At 48.4% G+C, this 20,461-nt stretch overlaps 1 protein-coding gene and 1 long non-coding RNA gene across 2 annotated transcripts; both read left to right on the top strand.

Moving 5' to 3' along the window:
* Positions 1 to 2,091: 2,091 nt before the first annotated feature.
* LOC149912642 (rho GTPase-activating protein 32-like) lies at positions 2,092 to 6,710 on the top strand. Its single transcript, XM_090131863.1, has 11 exons — positions 2,092 to 2,163; positions 2,809 to 2,931; positions 3,113 to 3,190; positions 3,487 to 3,568; positions 4,048 to 4,191; positions 4,468 to 4,570; positions 4,666 to 4,798; positions 4,964 to 5,046; positions 5,407 to 5,514; positions 5,868 to 6,013; positions 6,502 to 6,710. Exons 1-11 carry the CDS (start codon positions 2,104 to 2,106, stop codon positions 6,708 to 6,710), a joined length of 1,269 nt encoding a protein of 422 aa, XP_089987989.1. The 5' UTR covers positions 2,092 to 2,103.
* A 9,171-nt stretch (positions 6,711 to 15,881) lies between these two features.
* Positions 15,882 to 20,444, top strand: LOC149912643 (uncharacterized). Its single transcript, XR_016461642.1, has 3 exons — positions 15,882 to 16,781; positions 19,315 to 19,438; positions 20,292 to 20,444. It is a non-coding gene; the product is annotated as an uncharacterized LOC149912643 (long non-coding RNA).
* Positions 20,445 to 20,461: the final 17 nt, after the last annotated feature.

Raw genomic sequence — 20,461 nt, forward strand, 5'->3', positions numbered from 1 at the left:
AAGGATGCCTGTGCTGATGTCCAGCCAGGCTTTGGGGATGAGTCTCCACACCAGGGTCCGTCTGACAGGACTGAGGGTTGGGGATCCAGCCAGGTCGAGTCCAGTGTGCTTTGCTCTTGTTCTTAGTGCTTGTTTTTGCTCAGGAGGGCAGGAGGTGAACCTCGTGAACCAATGCCTGCAGACGGGGTTTGCAGAGAAAGAGGTCCTGCAGGCCTTGTGTGACAGCCACGGAGCTGCAGCAAGGCTGCATCAGTGTAAAACACCAGAGATCCACGGAGGTGTGAAGGGGAGCTGTGGGCTGCAGTCACGCAGGAAGGGATGTGCATGCTCGGGGTTTGGTTGTTGTGTGTGTGTTAAGTGACTGTGATACCACTGCTGGGTCAGTGTGAGTGTACGGAACAAGTGTGACAGCCTTTTTGATGGAGTCCTGTGAAAGGAGTCCTATGGACTTGAGATCCAACTATCAGCCCGTGGGCATCATCCAGGAGTTGGGGTAGGGGATGAGGCAAGGGAAGTTGGGCTGAGAAAGGGATAAAGCAGTCTGGCAGCAGTTCTGTGTTTCTCCCATCTCCTCCTTTATTTCCTTACAGGTGAGATAGATTGGTGCGGCAACATGCCCTTGAATGTAACAAAAGCCACTCTAGTGTGGATTTGACATGGGCCCAGCACTGCAAGGTACGCTGCTGGGAGGAAGCGTCCATCTGGCTGAGGGCAGGAAGGCCCTCCAGAGGGATGCACTGAGGCCAGTTGTGCGAGGCTCAACAAGAGCAAGCGCCAGGTCCTGCGCTTTGGTCATGACGACCCCGTGCCAGCTTCTCCAGGATTTGGCTGGGGTAGAATTCCAAGCAGCCCCTGATTCCAGAACGTTGGGCTGGGCTGTTGGAATCTTCTGCCCTTGTGACTGGTCTTGCCTCCCCACCCTGTCCGTCGTGGTGGAGCAGCCTGGTGGCCCTCAGTGATGTCATAAGGGCTAGAATGAGGGGAGGAGCAGTGCGTGCTGCGTCCCTTCATTGGAGCGCTGGAGCTCTGACTGAGCAGCTCGCTTGTTGCACTTGTGCACCGACTGCGTCCCTTTGTCTTCACACCGTCCTGTGCAGCACCTTGTAGGTAAGCTGAGACAGTGTGGGAGAGATGGGGGGACAGTGAGTGCTGAGAACTGCTGGCTGGCGGAGCTCATAGGATCACATTCTCTCCATCAGCAGAGGGATGGCCATGAGGGACAGGGAGGTGATCGTCCCCCCCTGCTCTGCTCTTGTGAGGCCCCAGCTGCAGTACAGTGTCCAGAAAGACAGGGAGCTGTTGGAGAGGGTCCAGAGGCGAGCCACAGAGATGATCAGGGGACAGGAGCACCTCCCCTGCAAAGACAGGCTGAGGGAGCTGGGCTTGTTCAGCCTGGAGAAAAAAAAGGCACGGGGGTGACCTCACTGCAGCCTTCAATACCTCAAGGGAGCCTTAAAAGAGGAGGGGAATCAACTCTTTGAAAGGGTAGATAACAGCAGGACAAGGGGAAATGGTTTTAAGTTGAAAACTTAAGTTTTAAGTTGAGGGAGGGCAGATTTTGGTTTTTCCCTCATAGTCTTTGCTAAACCGTGGAAGCAAACTGACCTGCTCTTTCTCTCTCCTCTCTCCACCCTCTGCCTGCTTCCCTGCTGCAGCTTTTGCTCGTGGAAGATCAGAGCAAAGTGACAAGGAAAGGCTGCGGATTCGTGAGATTTGTCTCCCTCGTTCTGATCTCTTGCCAGGTACCTGCCATGGTTTGTCCCCCCACATGCTTTAGCAGCCCGTGACGCCCCGTGTTTAGTAACACAGCCTCATCCAGCTTTGATGGGACGCTGGTCACGTGTGGGTTTTCTCCACGTGCTCTGCAGCTCAGCCCTCAGAAGGATGCTGTCTGTGGTGCTGTGACCAGCTGGTCTACAGGAAAGCAATCCCTTAGGCAAAGAGTCCCAGCCCCAGCTTGTGCAGAGCTGCACAGCATCACCAGGGACACCAGCAGGCGTGCTTGGGCTGTGTGAGTGTGCCCGACAGCTGTAGGGAGCACAGCAGAGATGTGAACAGAGAAAATAAAAGTGTGTTTCTTTTCAGTTCCAGCTTGTCACACCTATGCTGATGGCTGTGGCGTGCAGCGAGATCAGCTGTGGGCCTGACCTGGCATGGACAGAGGTAGAGTATGAAGCTCTGATTGGTCTTTGTTCCCTGACTGCAGCCAGCAGAGTGAGCCGCAGATGTGCTCTCCTGCTTTCCAAGAGAGCTCCTCTGTGGCAAGACAGCAGTGCAAGCGTGGCAAGTTTATGAAAGTACCAGAGCCATCTCGGCTGTGGGGTTTGTCCTCTACTGACTTTTCCCTTGAAATGGCTGCAGAAACAACAATCATTCTCTGCTCTGTTTGGCCTCGCTGTTGGTTGGACTGCTCAAGAGAGCTGCTTGGTGCTTGCAATGGCACTGTTTGCACCTTGTAACTGCAGCCGTAGCTTTGGTTTCCCTCTTCCTGGTCTCCTAGCATCTGAAACAGTCAGCCTTCCTGCACAAAGAGCGCAGGAAAGGTGGGGGCAAAATGCACAAGGCCACCTGTCTGCGTCAGTGCCATTGCTGATTAGTCTGGGTGGGGAGAGATGCATCTTTGCTGGCGTGTGCCTGCTGCACACCAGGGAGAGAAACAGCCGTTATTAGACTTGCAGTTCCTTCTGAAGTGCCCATGATAAGGACCGAGTGCATTTCCTGCAGCTTTCTCTGCAGATGTGCTCCTCACCTTGAAGTCCTCCTTGTTGGTTCCCAGCTCCTCACCGTGGCCTGTGCTCTCTGTTTCAGGCTGAGAACAAGGGGAAGCCCCTGCTGGACCATGAGGTGGCACCCGTGAATGTTCCAGCTATTGCTGCTGCCCATGCTATTAAGAGATACGTTGCCCAGGCAGCGGATGAACTCTCCTTTGAGGTAAGCAGTTCAAGGCGTTCCTTGTTGTTCAATTTTACAATGGCAAATGCCTTCAGAGCTGCACTGGTGCAAGTGCTCTCATGCTCGGCCATGTTTGGCAGTGCAGAAGAATGCAGTCATTTGAGCTGTGCTTTCCTCCCAGCCGTGCTGAAGCTGGGATTGACGTTGCAATCTCTTGCAGGTCGGAGACATCGTGTGTGTCATCGACATGCCACCAAAGGAGCTGACCCCCTGGTGGAGAGGCAAGCTCGGCTTCCAGGTAGGCACAAGCTTCAGACTGGAGAGTGCAACTCTCAGCTTAGAGCTGCTCTGCCTGCATAGGATGCCTAATGGACATAAACAGTTTCCCTGTGTCGGTGTCAGAGGACCTTGCCTTTGGCTGTTAATGTTGAAAAATTATTACCTTTATGCTGTGAACTATGGCCATTTTCTGCTGGATAGTCTTATGGAACGTCAGGCAAGCACGTTCCGAGGGAAATGTTATGTGGCTTTTGGTTTAACAGTTCAGATCTGAGAAGTGCTGCATGCAATAGTTGGCCTCTCTTCTTGTTACAGGTTGGATTTTTCCCAGGGGAGTGTGTGGAACTCATTAATAAGAACATTCCTGAGGCACTCATCAACTCAGTGCCAAAGCCAGGTACGGATGTTACATTTGATAGTGTGGGGAAGCAAAATGAAGTCTTTTTTGGGGTGTGTTCCATGTTTAATACCTCCTTTATGCATCCCACATTGTCCTCTGGGTTGATGATCCTTCATGCACACCATGGGGCAGAGATTTGGCCCAATCCTCCTGTGTTTATGACTGGACTTGGGGAAACTATAGAATCTTCATAGAATGGCTTGGGATGGAAGGGACCTCAGGGAACATCATGCTCCAACCCTCCTGCCTCAGGATGGTCTCCCAGCCCCCACATTTAATGTGAGACTAGATCAGGCTGCCCAGGGCCCCATCCAACCTGGCCTTGGGCTCCTCCAGGCATGGGGAAAATCCCTTTTTGTATGTACTGGTTGGTAATGTTCTTCCCGTTCTGACGTGCTCTGTAGAATGTGCTGTGCTCGGCCTCATCCAACGGAGCCAGACCTGAAATGACCTGGTTTCTTCCTTTTGTTGTGCAGTGGCCAAGAAACGCAGCAAGATCCTCACCTTCTTTCGTTCCTTGGTGAAGGCCCGCCCAAAGAAACCGACCGAGCGGGAGGTGGAGAAGGAAAGGGTGTTTGGCGGTGACCTGGGAGAGCATCTTCTCCACTCCGGTCGTGATGGTAAGGAGCTGCCCATTCCTGAGATCTTCCTCTGCTGGGCATCTAAAGAAGATGAAAGGGAGCTCATATCTAGCAGGGGGCAGGCTGATAGCCGTGGAGACACGTGTAATGGGAGTTGATGGCTGAAGGATAAAGTGAGGCGGATGCTCCTAAGAGACAAGCACATCTGTATTTGCTTCAGCCAAGCCTGGCTGGGCTTAGTGGATGGGATGTGAAGCACAGCCTGCAGCAGGATTGAATCAGGAGCTCCACTGACGGCTGGCACGTGTTCTTCAGTCCCCCAGGTCCTCCAGAGCTGCGCTGAGTTCATTGAGCAGCACGGCGTGGTGCAGGGGATATACCGCCTGTCCGGCGTCGCGTCCAACATCCAGAGACTGCGGTAAGAGTGCTGCGACTGACACAGCCTGAGTGCATCTGGTGTGGCTTTGGGCTTGCCTTCCTCTCGCTCAACCGGGTTTGCGTCCCTCTCTCCAGGCAGGAATTTGAGTCGGAGCAGATTCCTGAGCTCACCGTCCGTGACATTCACAGCGTGAGCTCCCTCTGCAAGATGTACTTCAGGGAGCTCCCGAACCCTCTGCTCACCCACCAGCTGTACGGCAAGTTCTCGGTAAGCACAAGGCCACGTCTTTCATTTCCCTCTTCCTGGGCCTCTTGGCAGATGGCTGCAGCAGTGCCCCAGCTCGGAGGCCCTTTTGCTGTCAGCCCCACGAGGTTTACTCGCAGTGGTGTACTAGCCTGATTGGTGTCTCGCTCCCTTTCTGCACTACTCCAGGATGCTGTTGGTGCCGCTACAGAGGAGGAGCGGCTGCTCAGAATGCAGGACGTCATCCAGCAGCTGCCCGCTCCTCACTACAGGTCAGTGCTGCCCTCAGCCTGCTGAGCTCAGCCCTGCTGCGTTGCAGAGGGCAACGATGCGGTTCCAGGCTCTGTCTCACGCCGGCAACACGATGCCTGTGTATGCTGAAGGGTTGAAGGCTCCATGGGCTTACTTTATGGGGTCAGTTCCTGGGCACGGGGGCACGCTTGGTGCAGCTGATGGCTGCGGCTGTGCTGTGCTGGGGCTTGGTGCTGCAGCGTGGCACTCAGTCAAGTTGGATCTACTTCATCTTCGGTGACAGTAGCAATCACAAGAAGTAGCATGAATGGAGGTTTGCTTTCTGAATTGCAGCACGGCATGCTCGTTGGTGCTGAACGTTTGCCTCTCTTGTTTTCCAGGACACTGGAGTACCTGATGAGACACTTGGCGTGTCTGGCTGGGAGCTCCACGATAACAAACATGCATGCCAAGAACCTAGCCATTGTGTGGGCTCCAAACCTCTTAAGGTAAACTTCTGGTTCTGTTTCAACACTTCCTATGTTCTCCAGTTAAGAAAAACAGTCCTCCCTTTTTCTCCATCAAATGTGCTCTTCTCCTGTAAAATCTGTGGCTGACAGAAGAGCAGGAGCCTGGGCTGTTCTCCATCCCCACGGGCACAATGTCTAGGTGACAATTTCTGCAGCCTTGTTGAGATGGGACTGACATGTCCTTGATCATCCAGGGGAATTTCTGCAATGGCATCACTGACTGCCCACTGCGGAAGTCTCCAGAGCCTCAGCTGACAGCTTTTGGCTGCAACAATTCAGACTCGGGGAAACGGTCTTGGAGAAATGACTTCTAAAATCTGCCTTTTCTACAGATCACAGCAGAATGAGTCTGCCTGCGCCAGCGGAAGAGCTGCCTGCATGGAGCTGCAGACGGAGTCGGATGTGGTGGAATTTCTCATCAACCACACAGACGTCCTCTTCTGCTCCAAATCCGGAGCAGACATCGCAGATGCAGCAGGTGAGTGTCTTCCTCCATTAGCTTGATCTTGACCTGACACCTTGATCAAATGCAGGCCTTCTCCGGGACCTTTGAGATACTCTTTTACCATCAAGGGGACAGCAGACCTCTGGGCTTCCATTAGGGTATGGCATCCTATTGCTGGATGCTGAGAATGTCCAAGCCCAAACTTTACAAGGAGGAAACCGTAATTATTATGCTTTGCACGCAGGAAAAGCTTGATGCAAATGTGGCAGCGAAGCTTTCTCAGTTCCCTGCCCCCATTTCCTTGGGTTTTTCCTTGCCTGTTTTGATACAGTAAGCTGCTCTTAATGATGACCGTGTCCTTTGCCATAAACACACCTCTGCCCACATGGTTATGTTGGGCTCCTCTTCTTCCAGTGGCACGGATAAGCAAGCCTGAGAAAAATACAGCACCTCCCCCAGAACTGTGGTGGCTGTGCTACTGCTTTCTGATCCTCGCTCTTACCTGTGGTTTTCCCTGACAGGGCACAATTCTCTCCCAGGGCCCAAGTCTGTGGGGGTCTCTTCTGCTGCCACAAAGCTGCTCAGCCTGGAGGAGGCACAGGCACAGAGGCGAGGCCACAGCAGCTCTCCCCCTGTGACAGAGAGCAGCCACGACATTGAAGTGGAAGAAAGCCCTGCAGCTGGGCAGGGCAAATTCCACACCGTCATCGACTTTCCATCTGACAGGTAAAGAGGACTTTCTTTTCCAGCAGCTAGCATCATTGTTTGGGTGGGTTTTTCTGTTTTTCTGCAGAAACCAGGCAGTCCCAGGAACAAGCAACTGCTGCCAAGAGCTCAGTGCAGCTCTTCCCTCACCCTGCACCACGCACGACTCACAGCGTTGGCTGTTTTCTCTCTCCAGGCAAAATCCACCCAGCAAGAGTGAGGAATCGCCAGCTAGCAGTTGGTGTTGCTGCTTCAGGCTCAGGAAGCCATCCTCTGGCAGCAAACGCCAACTGCAGCGCAATGCCAGGCAGCCCTCAGAAACAGCAGTGGTAGTCCTGGCAGGTAAGGGTGCAAATGCAGCTTCCAAATCCCTGCTTTTCAGGAACATAGAATTCAAGCTTGCTCTGCACTTCTATCTCCTTCTGGCATTCCAGCCCCTGCCTAGCATCTTCAGTTCACCCCTGATCAAGAACCACTGTCGTAATTCAGCTTGTGAAAGTTTGACACTAACCCCTGTGTATCCTTTCTAGGTGAATCGAGCCCTTGCCAAGCCATAAGATCCAGGGCAAGTAGCAATGATGCTCTCTCTGCTTCCATCAGTGGAGAGCTCATAGGAAGCACGAATCGCTGCAGTTCCAACAGCAGCCTTACACATGACAACAGTGATGGAGAGAAGGAGCTCATCGAAGTTCATGCTCTCATTACACCTGGCTCTGCTGAAAATGCTGACCTGGGCCTGCCAGACACCACAGTCACCAGCCTGGATTGTAACCAGGAGTCTCTGCAGTGCAGCCCATCCCAAGAGCAGTGTGAGTGCCCCGACAGCAGCACCTCCATGCAGGAGCAGGTCAGTGTCAGTGAAGAGGAGCAGAGCCTCTTGCAGGGGGACTGTCAATCAGGCCTCCAGTCCCAGGCACCAGACAGCAGCACTGAGAGCTCTGAGCCACTCTCTCCATGACAAAACAGGATGAGTCCCTAAGTCACCGTGGACCTCTCCCACCCTCCTGTCTTTTATACAATAATAAAAGCACACTTGTGCTCAATCAACGCCTTGACTGCCTCCAGAGTCTTCATTCACACGGACTGGGATGAATGCAGCACACAGCAAGGCACCCCAGCTTGCAATGCTGTGGCTGTGGGGTGCGTGCAGCACAGCTCCGGGTTTGTTCCTGTTTTGTCTGGCTTTGGGATGTCTGCAGGGGGAGCTCTGCTACCATTTGGCATGGTAGCAAATAATCTCTCGCATCCTGGATGCTGCTCATGATACTCCCAAGCTTCCTGGCTGTGGCTTTGTGATGCTTTTCAGGGCCTTCTGATGCATTTTGATGCCTTGGCTGTTCCTTAACACCTCTCTCCTCCCATCATGTCCTTTCCTGGCTCCCACCTACGAGCTGGTCGTGCAGATCATCTCCAGACCTGTCATCAGCACACTGCGGCAGGAGAAGCTCCCCCTGGCCAACGTCAGGCAGTACTGCTTGGTCTGCAGCTCAGTGGCCATTTCCCTTTTAGGCGGCTCCTGCAGAAGAATCAAGCAGCAGAACCTTTTGCTGACCCTGCACCACACAAATGCTACGAAAGCAGAAACAACCTGGGAATCTCTGGGTCTGCAAGACTGCATGGACACTCACCGACTGTGTTGATGGCTCCCTCCCATCCTTGATTTCCTTCTCCCCTTCTCCACGTCGGATCCCACTGCTGAGCCATGATCAAGCTGCCCAGTGTGGCAGAGCATCGTGCAGAGCCGTGCTGGCACCTCCTCCCCTTCCTCTCCTGCAGCTCAGCCTGCAACCTGAGCAAGTTTTTTTCTGAGAAAGTGACCAGCTCTTTTCCATCCCTTTGCCCCTACAAACAGTTGTCCAGAGGATCTCGTCCAAGAATTCCTGGAACAGCCTGCAGCTGGCTCTCCTGAAGTTCAGGCTCCTGCCTTTGCTTCCTGCCAGGCCCGCATTCCTTGAGATCACCAACTCAAGGAGGGCATGGTCACTGCAGCCCTGACCGCCTCCTGTCGTAACCCCTGGTGTGCACCATGTCCAGCAATGCTTCCCTTCTGCTTGCTGTGCCCAATGCCTGCACCACAGAGTGATTCTCACTGCACTCCAGGAGTCTGTCAGATTGCTTGCAGCCAGCCATGCTGATTTCCCAGACTGACTGGAATCCCCCATCAGGATGAGAGTCAGTGAGTGCGATGCTTCTGCTGGCTGCAGTAAGCAGCTCCCACCAACAGGCTCTCTTTCCAGGCGGCTGTAGCAGACCCTCACCTCCAGAAGCCCTGCACTGCTGCACGTCCTAATTTTACCCACAAGTTCACAACCTGCTCATGGCTCTTCTTAGTTCTTTGCAGTCAACTTCTCATCATAGAGGGCAAATCCCTTGCCTTCCAGAATTCCATAGTAACACTTGTGTCAGGATTTTTTTATTTTATTTATTTATTTATTTATTTATTTATTTCCATTTTCTAGGTAGGAAAATGAATTTCTGAGCCAGGAGAAGCAGAAGTGAAACAGTCTTCCTGGCACTGCTCAGGTTGCAGGAGTTGCCAAGTGCTCCTCAGGTAATGTGTGCTGAAGAGCTGACCTTGGTGGCAGGGGCTGTGGCTGCATTTTGTGCCTGTCATGCGGGAATCCAAGAAAGCCTATTCAGAGCAGGAGCTGCAGAGCGAGATAAACATCACGAGAAGGTAAGGCTGAGAAGCAAGGACACCTCCAGAAAGAAGAGAAAAACTGAGTCAAGTGAGCTGCGTGACGGCCGTGTGATGCTGACCATGATTGGAGGAAGAGCGCATGGCTGGGAATGACTGATGGCTCTGGTTGGATGGGTGCCTGTGTGCACAGAGTTAAGGAGTGTTTGTGGGATGTTTTGCTGGCATCTAACGGCTGTAAGGGGAAGTCAAGAGAGAAAGCTTGTGAATGCATAGAAGGGATGTTAAAATCTGGAACAGACTGTTTGGATCAGTCACAGCTGAGTCCATGCCAGATTGCCACACTGTCAGAACCTGGGGCCTAGGATTTTCCTTTAAGAGTGCCCATTGCAAATTTTAAATGATAAAAAGTAACATTGAAAAAAGCTTCCCTCCTTGCATTAGAATTACGTATTGATATTTGATGTTTCTGTCTTTCCATTCCTTTAGCAGCCTGGGTGTTGATGCAGCTGCATGCATCTGCTGCCCTCCCCTTCTGTTTTGTGTAAAAGAACAGTAAAATATGCAATCAGTGTGAGATCTTTCTGAAGTATTTTACTTTATTTGCCCCTAGGCTGCAATGGCTGGGAAATGGCAGTGTCACCCAGGAGCCCACACGGCGACCTGATGTCTCATTGTTGGGGTCTATTGGAAACCACCACGATGACAAAAGAATGCCTGGGATTCCTCCGGCCCAAATGCCAAACCTTGCACTTGGCTGTGCTGAACCTCATGAGGTTCACCCAGGCCCACCTCTCAAGTCTGCTGAGCTCAAACAGATGTCATTTTTCTCGTGTCCTTCCATTCCGAGTCCATCTGTTCCCCAAAGCAAAAGAATTCTGACCAAGGCTGCAGTTGCAGCTGACTTCCCAAGGCTGCAAGACGTGGTGGTGACACAGCCTTGTGCTTCTGCATTGGTGCTCATCCCACGTTTCCTTTCTCTGTCTCGCAGGTCAGCTCCTGCTGGAAGCAGATGGTATCCCAGTGTGAATGAAGGTCAGTGCAGGAGCAGCTGCTGATGGGAGGAAGGAAGTCCATGCTGAAGAGCTCTGAAGCATCTGCAGGTATGGTTCTGGAGGAGGCAGCAGTGATGTCGGAGGGCTCCCCAGCAGGAAGCTGTCTCATCCAAATGCTTGCTGAGTGGTTGGAAGGGAGCTTTCTGCATGACAGCAGCACCAGTCACTTGCTTCACATGTTGCAAAGACAAGGATTAGCACGAGTTCCAGTATCTACAGTATCATCACGAATCACGATAGGATTACAATGTGTCCTCATACAAACGCAGCCATTTCTCTCTGAGTCCAAAGGCTGTCCGGAAAGCATCTTTGAGGTCTCTCACACCAAACCACTGCTGTCCGTGTGGGATCTGACTCATTAGGGTATAGGGGTTAGGAACCACAGGCTGTCTTTTGAGAACGGGTTCAGTCATTTCCTTACATCTTGCACCAGCCGATACGTGCCGTCTGCCTTCCGTGCCGACAGGATTGGGGTGTTATAAGGCCACAGACAAGGTTCCAGAAGACCATCCTTAACCAGTGTCTGTGTTACAGCTTTTAGACCCACTCTCCCTTCTAAGGCTATGGGATATTGTTGCTGTTTCACAGCTCCACTCCCTCCTTGGGCAGTTCTTTGTAAGGGAAAATTGTGAGTCCACCCCGATTTCCTTCCCCTGCCCACACCTTTGGATTCATTTCTCCTTCATCACAGCTGTTAACACATTCATTGACACCTGATATCTGTTTCACAGACTTGCAGCTGTAATCCTCATTTAACTGTTAAATCTCTCCCCCATAAATCGGTCCCTGCTTCAGGCATAGAGAACAATTGCCCTGCAACTATTTTATCTTTCCATTTTAGTTCTGTGGTCTCCAAGAGTGGAGCTGTCATTTCTGATCCCTCAGCCCCAGTTATGCACAACAGCCACATCCAGATACACGCCTGGTACCTCTGAACTAGCTAATGCTGTAGGATGGAATGTTGTTTCTGCACTGGCTATCAAATGTGGGATTGCTCTGAAGCAGTACAGCACCATGTGTTTTGTAATTTGCCCTTGGAAACAGTTTGAAAAAGTAGAAAGACTTTATTAGTATTAGTAAAAAGAAGTTATTTCATAACATATTTTAGAAATACAGTTGTTCAATCATGTGATCAATTCTCACTTACAGAACTGTAATAGTTACAAATTGCATGGGTATAGCATTAAGGACCAGAAAGCATGTAGTAAGGCCATTCTGTTTGGATAGGAGAAGCTCAGCAAAAGAAAAACAGACTCCAAAGAAGCCAGGGCCTCCACACAAGGCCGAATTGACTCACTCTGTGGGCAGGTTGGGATGCAACAGGCAGGCATCAAGGGACTCCCCTCTGTCTTCCTTCCACACTTCTCTCTATTCAGGGATGGGCAGCTGTCCAGAAATAGTGCCCAAGTGTTGATAAGCAGCTGTCAGACGTTCAATAATTAGCAGTATACCTGCTGAGCTAGCAGCAATTGGTGTTTAGCCAGTCACACACACACACACAGAATGGCCCGGGTTGGAAGGGACCTCAAGGATCAGGAATCTGCAACCCCCTGCCACAGGAAGAGTCACCAACCTCTGTACCACTGCACATATGCACATTGCTGGATAGAAACAGCAGTGTGGGAAAAAATTGTACACTGTGGTTCAGAATGGCTTAAGAGCTCAAATTATGAATGTATTTTCACCTTCACATTACCCATATAATGTCTGAGAAGGAGCTGTGTGTCAGATGTTTTTCTTATGCTCCCTTTCTTTCACCAGCCCTCATGTGAAGTGCCTAGCTGATGGCAGTCCTGCTCAGCCTCAGAGAAAGGTGACCCCAGCCAGCATTTCTGTGCTTTGTGTCCTGTGTCAGCAATAACTCTGAGTAACTAATGCATTCAGTAAAACCAGGGTCTGTTCGTGGACCATTTGCAAACATAAAGAGATGCAAAAACCCAATGGATAACTGAGCTGTTATGAATGATTATCCCCACCTCTTCTGTTTGCAGCTCAGTGACTGTGGGCAGCCAGTCGAGCCAATGCACACCCCAGAAACATCAGACAAGGCACTTCTGACCTCGTTCTTCCTGTGACCTTACAGCACTGCCCTGCAGAATGAATGTGTGTCTTCAGAGATCTCTCTTGGCATGACTTCAAGAGCAGCTCAGTCAGTAGTTCACAACTTCACACCCATCTAGCTGTTAGATCTACGAGGGAACTGTTGATGTCAGAGCTAGAACATTGCCAAGCTGCAACAAAAGCTGCATGGCAACGCAGTGTTGATGATCTCCACATCTTTCCGGCAGTGAAATTTATTTTTAATTCTCTGCAGGAAAAGGTTTGTGCCAAATGACAAAGGAATGAACCCTTCCTGCAAAACGTCTGTTAGAAAGCAGCACGTTGTCAGCTGGAATCATGAGTTATTTCAGCCCTCACTGGGCTGATCTGGAGAAGGGCTGTGCCAAGGTATTTACAGATGTCTTCTGATGGGTTTGAAGCATTTCTGGCTTGCGGGGTAGGCATAATTCTGCAAAGCTGGTGGATTGCTAGATCAATCTGAAATACAAGAAAGATCAATAAATGACCAAAAAAAAACCAACGGAAAACAAAAACAAAAGCAAAAACCGAGATACATTGATAGCTACATTATGTACTACATGATTCCTTTCAGCTATATGTTTTTTTTTTTAAATAAGAAAGTGTAGAGCTGCCAGTTCCCTTATCCATCCTTTCAAGCTCCAGGCTAAGTAAGAAATGTTATTCCTCTCAACTGGAAGATGTATTCTGGGAAGAATGGTCTTCAAACTATTTGCGTTTCTTTAAGACATTCAGTTATGGGAAAATAAAACAAACCAAAACAAAACAACAAAAAAACCCACCAACAACCTCTATATTCTGAAAATGAAAAAAAAACCCTTTTGACTTTCTCTTGACTGATTTAAAAGTATAACAGATCACATACAAATGTTTAAGGAACAAAGAGCTGTCACGGAAAAGGAGGGAGCTGCTCTTTTACCTATCAAACCTTCCACATCTTTGAGTGTCTGCCAACAACCAGAATGTGTGGAGGCACCTTCAGTAAATGGAGGGCAGTGATGGCACTGCACTTACATTAATCCTTGATGAAATAGTACAGCACTGATAGAAACTTCCCAACAGTCTGTGCTGATCTGAAATGCTCTGGCAACTCTTTGCAAAAGGTTCATCATGCTGAGTATTTTTATGTCATTGCTTGCTTGCTGGTATCACCTGTGCTGAGCTAGCTGGACAAACCCAGATTGGCAGCTCCTCAGATGTGTTACCAGCTAATTTCTCACTGATCATTAGAAACAGAAAGTTAATTCTGCTGGGAATTTTGACTCAGCACGAAAAGGAGAGCAAAAGGAAGGGCAAAATGAATGAAATAGCAACACAAGTTACCCAGCTGTTCTGTTGGAAAGACCATTTTTAAGCCAAAAGAACTGCAGAAAGAAGGAATGGATGGATTTCCTGGAGCATCTAGTTCTCCAGATGCCTACAAGAGACTGCCTTTCTGCATGTGGGACACAGAGCAGATCCCCTCTGATGTTCGGCACAGGGATGGATGGTGCTAAAAGCAGGTTTGTGTTTACCTGCAGGGCCCATTTGTTGGTTTGCTTCCATGTACAGAGAGCCCGTAGGAGGTATCAAAACCATCTCACAGTTTGTGCTTGTAGGTTCAGTGTTTGGGAGCACTGACCTTCTGAACAGCTGAAACCAAAATCTGCAATTCAAAACCTGTCAATAATATTCACATAATAATTACTTAAGAAATGCAATAGATAAACCTTTCACACCTGGAGCTCAGCTGCCATCACAGACCATTGCAGTGACTGCCCATGCATTAATTCTGTGTTGATAGTATCACTGGTGTCTCTCTTCTAGAGATGGATCCAAGCTGAAATGTGACTGCTGGTCGAGTTTCCACCTTAGCAGCTCCTCTACTGCTGCTGTCACGACTGCATTGTCCACCTGAACTGCGGGTTGGATGTGACCTTGTGAGCAGCAGTCTGCTGGCAGACTTGTGAGTATTTTCCAGTATGTAGTTATCCCTGGTCAGTAGAAGGAGGAGAGAATTAATGCATATATGCATATATTACAAATACATTAATTATATAATTGTATAAATTACACTTAATTACATAAATTATATGTAATTACATATTATAAATCTATGAAATAGACATGAATATATACAAACAATTACAAATCCATAACCATTTTTGTGCATATTTAAATGTAGGAATGCATTCTATTAGAGGCATTGATAAGCAGGCATTTAAGCACACCTTGCTTTGCTGTTTAAGCAGGTCTGCACCAGAATCCTGACTGTAAGTGACATCTGTGAATGTCTTGAAAAGGACAGCTCAAATCTCAGGTGATGCATGAGCATGGAGAAGCTGATTTCCTCTTGATTAATCCTTGAATGTTCAGTGTACAGTGGTCAGATGGAAGACAACATGTAGTCCAAATGTACTGATTTGAGAAAACAGCTGCTCTGGGTACTAGGAAACGGAGAGAAAATGGAGAAACAGACACTGCCAGAACTCTGCTGTGAGCACTTGTCTCATGAAGGATGTATCATAACAAGCCCAAAACTAATGGAGGAAGAAATAGGCTTTCTAGCTGTGTATTCATCCTTGGCATAACTAATTCTGTCTTTAGACATGTTTTTGAAACACTCACACGTTTTACCAACAGATAAGTAGATAAGAGACCAAAATGCTGAATGGGAATGAAAAAAAAAAAGCCATGTCAAAACAACAACAACAACAAAAATAGAAGAATTAAAAGTGTTCCAAAAGGTTAAAGATGTGGACTGAAAAAGTCTCAGCCAAACGTATTTCTGAGGAATTTTTAAATTTATTTCTGTATTTCTTCTACTTGCCAAGAAAGCACGATCTTACTTCTCCAGCAAAATTGGTGTGCCCTTATCTTACTAGAGAAAGGGCCTCTCACCGTGGCACAAAGCTGCTAGAGTTTCCCAGGACACAGGAACAAGATTTTCTCCACTTTTCCACTCCTCCACTGTAGCATTTTGCAGTCAATGCTTTGGGGTTTTGGCAGAACTCACGGGTTACCCTAGTGTAGGATACTGGCTTCTATATTGCCAAGATACCTCATGGTAATTTTGGTCGCCCAGATTTCAGCTCTGTTGGGGATGAAAAAAGAGGCTGAATTTCCCACCGTCAGTCCCACAGATTCCTTCTCTCCCATTGGAAACGTCTGGGACATTACTGAGAAAAACACTGCAGTCTTTTGTTCAGGCGTTGGCAAAGGCAATGCTCCCTGCATTCCTTGCAGGGGGCTTTTTCCATGACTTTTTCACTGCTGTACACAAGTGCATACGGATACTTGGACACTCCGATGTAGGTCGCTCCAAAAGTAATGCCTGCTGTTGATTTCGATGGAAACTGCAGCTCTGCTGCCATCTGCTGGCACGACAACAAAACGTAATGGAGTATTTGTAGGAAGGTTCAGCCTCTGCTGCCGTACCACCAACAGTCACCTCTGATATCACGGGCATTCATCATTATCTGTCATCACAACACCTGAACGTACGGCCACTGACACAGATTGCTGACAAGGCCTACGATTAACCTGCAGCAGTGAGGAAACCCATGAAGTCTACGTGGAAATGATAAAAGCTGACCAGGATAACTGCCAGCCAAGTTTCATGTTACAGATCGGTGCATCATTTCTGTATTTGGCAGGGTTGAGCAGTCGGCAGTTGGAAAACAAAGCACTGGATTTTGCAGTGTTAGTGAAAGAGTGAGATGTGAACAAATGAACCACTTGTCACGTACTGCCTTCTTCTGTAGCGACATTAAACTCTGCAGAAATACATTTTTCCTGTGTTTGCCTGCATTTGTGAGGAACCGGGGCAGAAAGAGAGCAGCGTCGGGCAGAGGGGATGAAAGATGGAACCCTGCTTTCTCGGGCTCTCCTGCTTGCAGGAGGCCGCCACCGCAACCGCGAAGAACGTCTGCTTTATCCGAGACGCCGTCCCAGAGCGTTATGTGGAGACTTCCCACACTGCGGCACGTCCTCCGGCATCACCGCGAAGTGCGGACGCCTCGACCGCCGAGGTTCGCCGCTTCGGAGCCGTTCCCGCCAGAAGCGCAGCGACGGCCCGCGAGGCGCGGCGCGGTTCCGGCCGCTTCCCTCACTCACGGCTCCCCGAGGCGACGGAGCGGCCGCGCGGCTCTCGGCCGGGCGGCTCTCGCGAGAGCGGCCGACGCGGCGGGGACGTCGCCGGGGCTCGCCTGGAAAAAGCCTCGGGGGCGGAGCGGAGGCGGCGGGGCGCGAGGATCGCCCGGGCCGCTTTAACGAGGAGAAGCCGCGAGCCGCTCGGACGCGGGACCGCGCGGCGAGGGCGGCCGTCGGCGCCGCCGGGCGAGCGGTGAGTGCGCGGCTCCCGTTGACGGCCCGGCGGCCGCAGCTCCGGAGGCGCCGAGTGGCCGCGGCCGCGCCCGGCGGAAGGCTGACGCCGCAGCTGCGGAGCCCCGGGTGCTGCTGGGCTGATGTTCTTTTGTGTCCGTGAGATTGGCAGTGGGGCTGAGTGTTCCCTCAGCAGGTCTGTAGATGACACCGAGCTGTGGGCTGTGGTCAGCACACCGGAGGGATGGGGTGCCACCAACATGGACCTGGACGGGCTTGAGCACTCGGCCTGGGAGAGCCTCAGCAAATTCAAGTGCAAGGTCTTGCACCTCTCTACTTTGCGCTGGTGAGACCTTACCTGGAGTCCTGTGTCCAGATGTGGAGTCCTCAGTACAGGAGAGACGTAGACCCCTTGGATTGTATTGAGTGGAGGGCCATAAAAATTATCCAAGGGGTGAAGCACCTCTCCTATGAGGACAGGCTGAAAGAGCTGGGGCTGCTCAGCCTGGAGAAGAGAAGGCTCTGAGGTGATTGTGGCATTTCAGTATCTCAGTGGGAGCTACAGGAACAAAGGTGATAGACTCTTTATCAGGCTCTGTTGTGATAGGACCAGGGGAAATGGTTTCAAGCTTAAAAAGGATGGATTTAGGTTAGATATTAGGAAAAAGTTTTTTACAGTGAAGGTGGTAAGGCAGTGGAACAGATGCCCAGAGATGTGGTGGATGCTGTGTCCCTAGAGACTTTCAAGGCAGTGTGCTGGATCAGACCCTGGGGAACCTGATGTAGATGTAAATGTCCCTGTTCATTGCAGAGGAGTTGGACTAGATGACTTCTAAAGGTCTGTTCCAACCCTAAGGATTCTATGATAAAAGACACTATACACACTCTCTTGGCTTTGATTTCTGTCTCTTGCCACTTACTCTTCCTTTCCTCCTGTCACTGATACAAACATCTCATTTGCTTTTCTCTATTTTGTTTCCATGTAATCTTCTAGTGTCTTCAGATGCCTTTCTTGCACTCAGTTTCTTTGTTTCCTACACAAAGGAAACCCACCCGTGACCCTTTCTTCCCCCCACTCTTCTAACTTCTTTCCAGGCATTCCATTCCTAAACTTATTGGTATTCTGAACTCTCCTCTGATTTCATCATGCAACAATCCATCCTCCATCCTTGACATCTCTCTAGAATTTCTCTCACTAAAGCCTTTGACTGCAGCTGAATCTCAGATCCACATCAGTATGCTTATCTTTTTCAAAATATCAGACACCTGCCTCACATTTAACCAGGCTTTTCTTACTGAATTCTTGCCCTTCCTCAGGGACTGTATCCTCTCTGAGCTTCTCTCATTATTCTCCAATTTATTTTTTTTTTTAGTTTTGTTTTGGGGGGGTGGGGTAGGAGCAAGACAACACCTTTAACTTCCTATGGGTTTTGGATACATTTTTTGTCTCTATCCACGCTGTCTGTGGATAACTTTGTCGGGAAACAAAGTCAGTTCCAAATTCTGAGACAGTGAAGCAGATTAAAACTTGGTTTTCTCTCTTTGGTGCTCTCTTCCAAACATTCAGCAATCCACTCTATTTAGCTGTGACTAGAGGAAAACTCATTTTCTCTAGGCCACCTGGCAGCTTTGTGTCCTGTTTGTTCAGTCCTTAGTCACTGAGGTTATGGCCTGTGACTAGAGTGCTGCAGCAGTGTGACAGCCAGAATGACAAATAGCCACAGAGTTGAATTAGGTAGAAACAAGTCAGTTTTGAAACGAGTGTCACAGTACCTTGAAGAACACCTACATGAAGATTTACTGTCATTAAAAACTAAGTATTTGACTCGGTTGTTCAGCATTTGTGTGCGTGCTGCATGGCCTGAATTCAGTGCTCTACAAAAGTTTCTGTTGTTTGGCATAAAAGAGGTCTGGATCCTGTACTTTGCTACCCTAGTATCTCTGGTTCTGCTGGTACATCTCTTGTGCCTGGAGCTGGCTCTCCATCTAACTGAGGCATCATCTTTAACACTTAAAAAAACAAGCTCAAGGAAAAAAGGTTTTGGTGATGTGACATGAAAATAGACAGCACAAATACAGACCTGCAGTAACAGAAGAAATACGTGCTAGGTGTTGAATATAATTTGGAAACCAAGCCACAGATGAGAGGTCTTACTTGATTTGGTTTATTTTTGCTAATCAGAAAGTCAGTAGATGTAAACTACAGATGCAGCATAGGGATATTCAGTCAGGTGATGCAACATGTATCTAATTGTTTTTTCATAATTACAATGATTAATAGATATTAGCATGATAATGACTCTCTTCCTACCTTAATATATGTTATCACTAAATTTGAAAATGGCACACTAATAAATAGGGCTTCTAAAAGAGGTGTGTTGGTAAAACCTTCTTTTATCTACTTGTTTTTCACTGTAATATCAATATATTGAAACCATTTGCACAGGGCCAAGTAATTGTGAGGGAATAAAACAGCATATGAGGTTATAATTACTATGTTAGGTAAAACAGAGCATTATCAGTCTTCATTGTTGTTGTTTTTTTTTCCCTTCCAGTTACTTGATAGTCCAGGAAACTTTTCACAGCTGAGCCATTGTATTTTCTTCAGAAGTTAGAAAGAAGATTGGCAGCCATGCAGCAAAGTACTGGAAGAACTGCACTATTTCATCCTACTCTTCTGTGAGTTTCTATTATTTACCATGTAAGAACAACTTCTTTGTAATGTCTCCCTTGTAGAAAAATGACATGTTTATCTTCAGTGCCAGCCCTGGATTTCCAGTGCATGTTCAAAATAGTTAATGGGTAAAGGAATGCTGGCTGGTTTTATGCTAAGAAAAAAAGCTCCACAAGTTCACAGTTAGTAAAGTACACTTTTTTTTTTTTTTGCCAGATGGTCTGCTGGTTTCTCAAGTCTTCTTATGTAACATGAGGGAGCATTTTGTTGTTTGAATTGTTATAACTGCCTATTTTCTGTGCTCAAAGGAATAGATTCCCTTACATGTGGGGTATTTTTAACTGGATAATGTAACTCAGAATGATAATATATAAAAACAATCTTCTGTGTTGGTTGTTTGAAAGAAAGTTGTTTCTTCATTAGAAATACTAGAAATGTAATAATTTGATTTGGTAGTTAGTTTTTCATCTGAATATTAAGTTCTGAGTAGAAAAGAAAATAGCACCAAGTTTAATTGCATGCTTTGAACAAGTTTTAATAACCTATACACTTTCTTAAATATCCCTCAGTAGTGTATGCTATTATTGTCCTTAGAACCCCTGGATGTCCTTGTTTTAATGGTTCAAAGCATGTGAAAAATCTTTGTCTGGAAGAATATAACAACTGGGATTTTTTATTTGTACATGATAACACACTAAATTCTATCACTTTTAATTAAATTGATTAATTATAATTTAATAATTTAACTATATATAAAAATATATAGCCATAATTCACTGCTGCAGATCTCAATACAAAGATTGCTGGGGCAATGCTTTCAGGGCCAAAACTTCAGCTAGACTGTTGTGTCTTTTGAAGGAATTATGCAGATCCTTCCTATTTGAGGGTCTAGCTTTTGGCTGTCATCTTATGAAGTCACTGCTTTCCATGGACTTCCTGGCATTCACCTTAATCAAGAGTTGGTGAGGGATAAAAGCCCCTGGCTGATCTCTTATCTGCACTTCTTGCATAACCATTGTAGTAAGTAT

The sequence above is a fragment of the Phasianus colchicus genome, chromosome Z (assembly GCF_987193195.1).
Source record: "Phasianus colchicus chromosome Z, bPhaCol1.hap1.1, whole genome shotgun sequence".
NCBI classification, from domain to species: domain Eukaryota; kingdom Metazoa; phylum Chordata; class Aves; order Galliformes; family Phasianidae; genus Phasianus; species Phasianus colchicus.

Bases quoted from the DNA above. Each gene is read 5' to 3' on its own strand.
- LOC149912642 (XM_090131863.1), top strand. From the start codon at position 2,104: ATGCTGATGGCTGTGGCGTGCAGCGAGATCAGCTGTGGGCCTGACCTG. The intron at 2,164-2,808 runs GTAGAGTATGAA...TCTCTGTTTCAG, and splicing joins CTGACCTGGCATGGACAGAG to GCTGAGAACAAGGGGAAGCC. The intron at 2,932-3,112 runs GTAAGCAGTTCA...AATCTCTTGCAG, and splicing joins CGGATGAACTCTCCTTTGAG to GTCGGAGACATCGTGTGTGT.